General features: G+C 31.6%; 1 protein-coding gene across 1 annotated transcript; it reads left to right on the top strand.

Moving 5' to 3' along the window:
* Nucleotides 1–696: 696 nt before the first annotated feature.
* LOC106341294 lies at nucleotides 697–1586 on the top strand. The gene has a single exon (XM_013780094.1). It carries the CDS (start codon nucleotides 796–798, stop codon nucleotides 1549–1551), a length of 756 nt encoding a protein of 251 aa, XP_013635548.1. The 5' UTR covers nucleotides 697–795; the 3' UTR covers nucleotides 1552–1586.
* Nucleotides 1587–3568: the final 1982 nt, after the last annotated feature.

The following is a 3568-nucleotide window of genomic DNA, read 5'->3' as shown; positions in this document are numbered from 1 at the left end:
TGTCTATCGCGAGCGGTATCGAGTCGTCTATCGCGAGCTGGCTGAGATCGTGTCTCGGGATCGAGCTGAGACGGTCTGAGGCCGTGAGCTGGGATCGTGTCACGAACGGGAACAGGATGAGTATTAGGTTTAGGGTTCGTGATCGGGAGTTCTCAACGGTTAGGGTTTATCGTCGAGAGGATTATGGATTCGCCGGCTAGGGTTTGTTTAGCTTAGGGTTTAGAGGCGTCGTGCTGATAACGTGTTGTGAAACTAGAGTATAAAATTTGTGTATTCTTGTTTATGTTATTTCATAAACATAAAGTGTGTCCTTTATATATAGGGAATTACACCGTCATAGATTAATAGAAAGACTAAAGGAAAAATACAAATATAGAAAGAGTACAAATCATAATCTAATAAAGAAAAGGTAAGATGCTGATTCTTTCTCTCTCTCCTCACGGCCGAGTCTCTCTCTAGCATTGGGCCGGTTATGAACCGGACCGGTTATGGACATCCACAATATGATTTATAACATATATGGGGTTTTTAAAGATAAATGCAAATGAAAACGGGTGAAGTTTTTTGTTAAATCGGACCTTGCATTAGACTAAACCAACTATTAATTAAGGAATCGATATCTCTACAAATCCCTACTCTCCTCATAGTCATACAATAGAGAAAGAGAATACCATTAGTCATTAAAAACCCCTTGCGTAAATCTCGCTCAGATTTTATTGTTTCCATAAGCCAAAATTTAACTAAGACAAATCTCACTTTTTCATTTCAAGAGAAGAGCAAAGCCAAAAAAAAATCATGAAGAGAACAAGAGACGACGACAACCCTTCTCACTTTCTCCATGAATATGATGAAGATGATGAAGAAGATTCTTCCTCTGGAGGGTTTCAGCCGCCGTCACCACCGCCTCAGCAAGTGAAACACTTTTGTGTGATCTGCAGTAAACAGTTCAGCTCCGGGAAGGCTTACGGTGGCCATGTGAGAATCCACTCGAGCGAGTACAGCAACAAAGGAAAGACAAAGAAGATGAGAATGAAGAAGAAGAGAAAGATTGGTTTGGTGAACAAGGAGAAAGAGAAAGAAAAAGAGATAGATCTGATTAGGGCTGACTTTGAAGGTAAGATAAGATGTTGTCTATGTGGAAAAGAGTTTCAAACAAGGCACTCTTTGTTTGGACATATGAGGAGACACCCTGAACGGAGCTGGAAAGGGGTACGGCCTCCTCCACCGGAAAAGCTCAATCTTAGCTTTTTGGATGATGATGCTGATGAGAATGATGGTGATGATGTGATGAGTAGATCCATAATGATGAGTGGTGTAACTCGGGATGTCCATGACGCTGCCTGCTGTCTAATGATGCTCAAGTCGGGCAAGAGAAAAGCAAACTCCGAGGTAAGAAGTTTTAGTTATTGTAATGACGAAATGGATGTTAAAGGTTCGACTGTAGACATGAAGATAAAGGTGGAAATCGAGGTGAATGCGAACAATCCTCAAACTGACCCTAAGAAAAAATCTTTAGGGTTTGATCTGAACCAGCCTTGTCATGAGTCGTAGTAAAGGCTAGCTGGTTTGGTTTGGTTATTAATTTCCATCTCTAAGGAGTAGATCATTGCTCAATGAATTCATCTATCTATATGCATTGTGTTATCTCCTACCAAGGCATTGTAAATAATGCAATCCTTTTATGATTCACAGATTTTAGTTTGCACTTTTCTTATTGTTGATTTCTCTTGAATACTTCTTGATGTTTTGTCTCAGTAGAATAATATTTATGGCTTGATCATCATATTCTCACAAGAAGGATTGAGTAGATCGAGTAGTTCATATGAATCTATCAATATAATAGAATTGGGCTCAAACCAAGCGGGCCACAAAGATCTTTACGTCACAAAAGCTAGCTTACCAGCTTGGGCGAAACTGCACCCGAGATCCGAACTAAATGCTAACTAAAAGATTTCGAATCGTAACTAATCCAAACTGTAAAAATATCTAAGGGTATGCATGTATATTCCTATATCAGAAGGGATACACACGAGCTCAAGACCTGGAAGAGAGAAAACTATTCATTCTACATACTTCTACTGCAAGAAGACAACAAAAACTAGGTTTCACGCTCTTATTAGTATGTTGTATTTCTGCTACTTGATTAATATATATCAATAAAATCGACTTTGATCTCTTGCTTTCCGTAATATCAGCAAGAACTAGTTTTATTTACCAAACATATTGTACATATATGGTTTCCTTCAAATTAGTTTAGTACTGAACATTTTGTTTTGGTTGATCATGAATAATATTTGATTATCATAGGGTGCTCTATCATATCTATCTTATGGAAACACAGTACATTTTAAAATAATGGTTGTATTACCATCACCTGGTATATTACGTATTATGCCTCTGAAATTTTAAACATTACTAGATTTTTAGTAAGTGTTTTTGGTAATTATTTTTATCACAAATATGTAAATATGCTTTTATATATTTAGTATAAGATTGCATCCCAACAAAGTTATTCAATATCTTTTATTTTAAGTTTTTTAAAGAAAATTATTTTTATACAATTAAATAATTTTGTAATTAGTATTAAATATTATTATTGGCTCTATTTTCATTTATATAATTAAATAATGAAAATTATGTAATATATTTATAGTTCAAAAGCATAATTATATTATTACAGAAAATTATGTAGTTAATAATTTGACATATTATTTATTATATAAAATTTTAACTAACTGAAGTTATTAAAAACACACAAAATAACATAAATTAATTAGTTTTAAATATATTTTATTTAATTACTAAATAAAACATATTTAATAATAAAATTAATTTTAGTTTATAAAATAATTTTTGAAATTTATAATTTTGAAATTTAGATGAGTACAATTCTACCTGATAAAAATAAAATTTTAAAATAACAAATATTTATATTATATAATTATATGGTGATCAAGTTACTTAGAAGTTACTTTAATGCTTTTACGATTACAATTTTTATGGTTTATTTCAACAACCACGAAATTATTTATTAAGTACATGACTTGTTGAAAAATATAAAATAATTTATTTCAGTTTTTAATTTCAGTTATTTAATAAAAATATAACATATTTTTAATTATGATCACTCGTTAAAACATGGATTAGAAATTTAGAATCTAACATAATTATAAATAATGATTAGAATATATTTGATATTATGAAACTGAAGATATATAAAAATATAAACATAAAACCCAAAAGTGACATTTGAAGTAAATCTATCTCGTATATTATTTTAATATTTGAATTAAACAATTTACAATACTGGTCAATATTCTCCTCAAAACCTAATATCTTAATGTACTTAAAAATAATTATAAATGTCATTTACATTTAATTTAACTTGCATACATAGTTTAAAAACAAAAATTATGTAATAAATATAATTTTCAATAAACAAGTTTTGGGTCTAGTATTTTATTACATGTTCTTTGTGTGTTTGTTGTTGGAAGCATAGAGACCTGGTGTTTAGATTTCTCCATGGTGCAAGCCTTTTTGTCACTGAAAGCTTGAAGAGATGATATTT

The sequence above is a fragment of the Brassica oleracea genome, chromosome C4 (genome assembly GCF_000695525.1).
Source record: "Brassica oleracea var. oleracea cultivar TO1000 chromosome C4, BOL, whole genome shotgun sequence".
NCBI classification, from domain to species: Eukaryota; Viridiplantae; Streptophyta; class Magnoliopsida; order Brassicales; family Brassicaceae; genus Brassica; species Brassica oleracea.
This window is presented reverse-complemented; position numbering and strand designations above follow the sequence as displayed.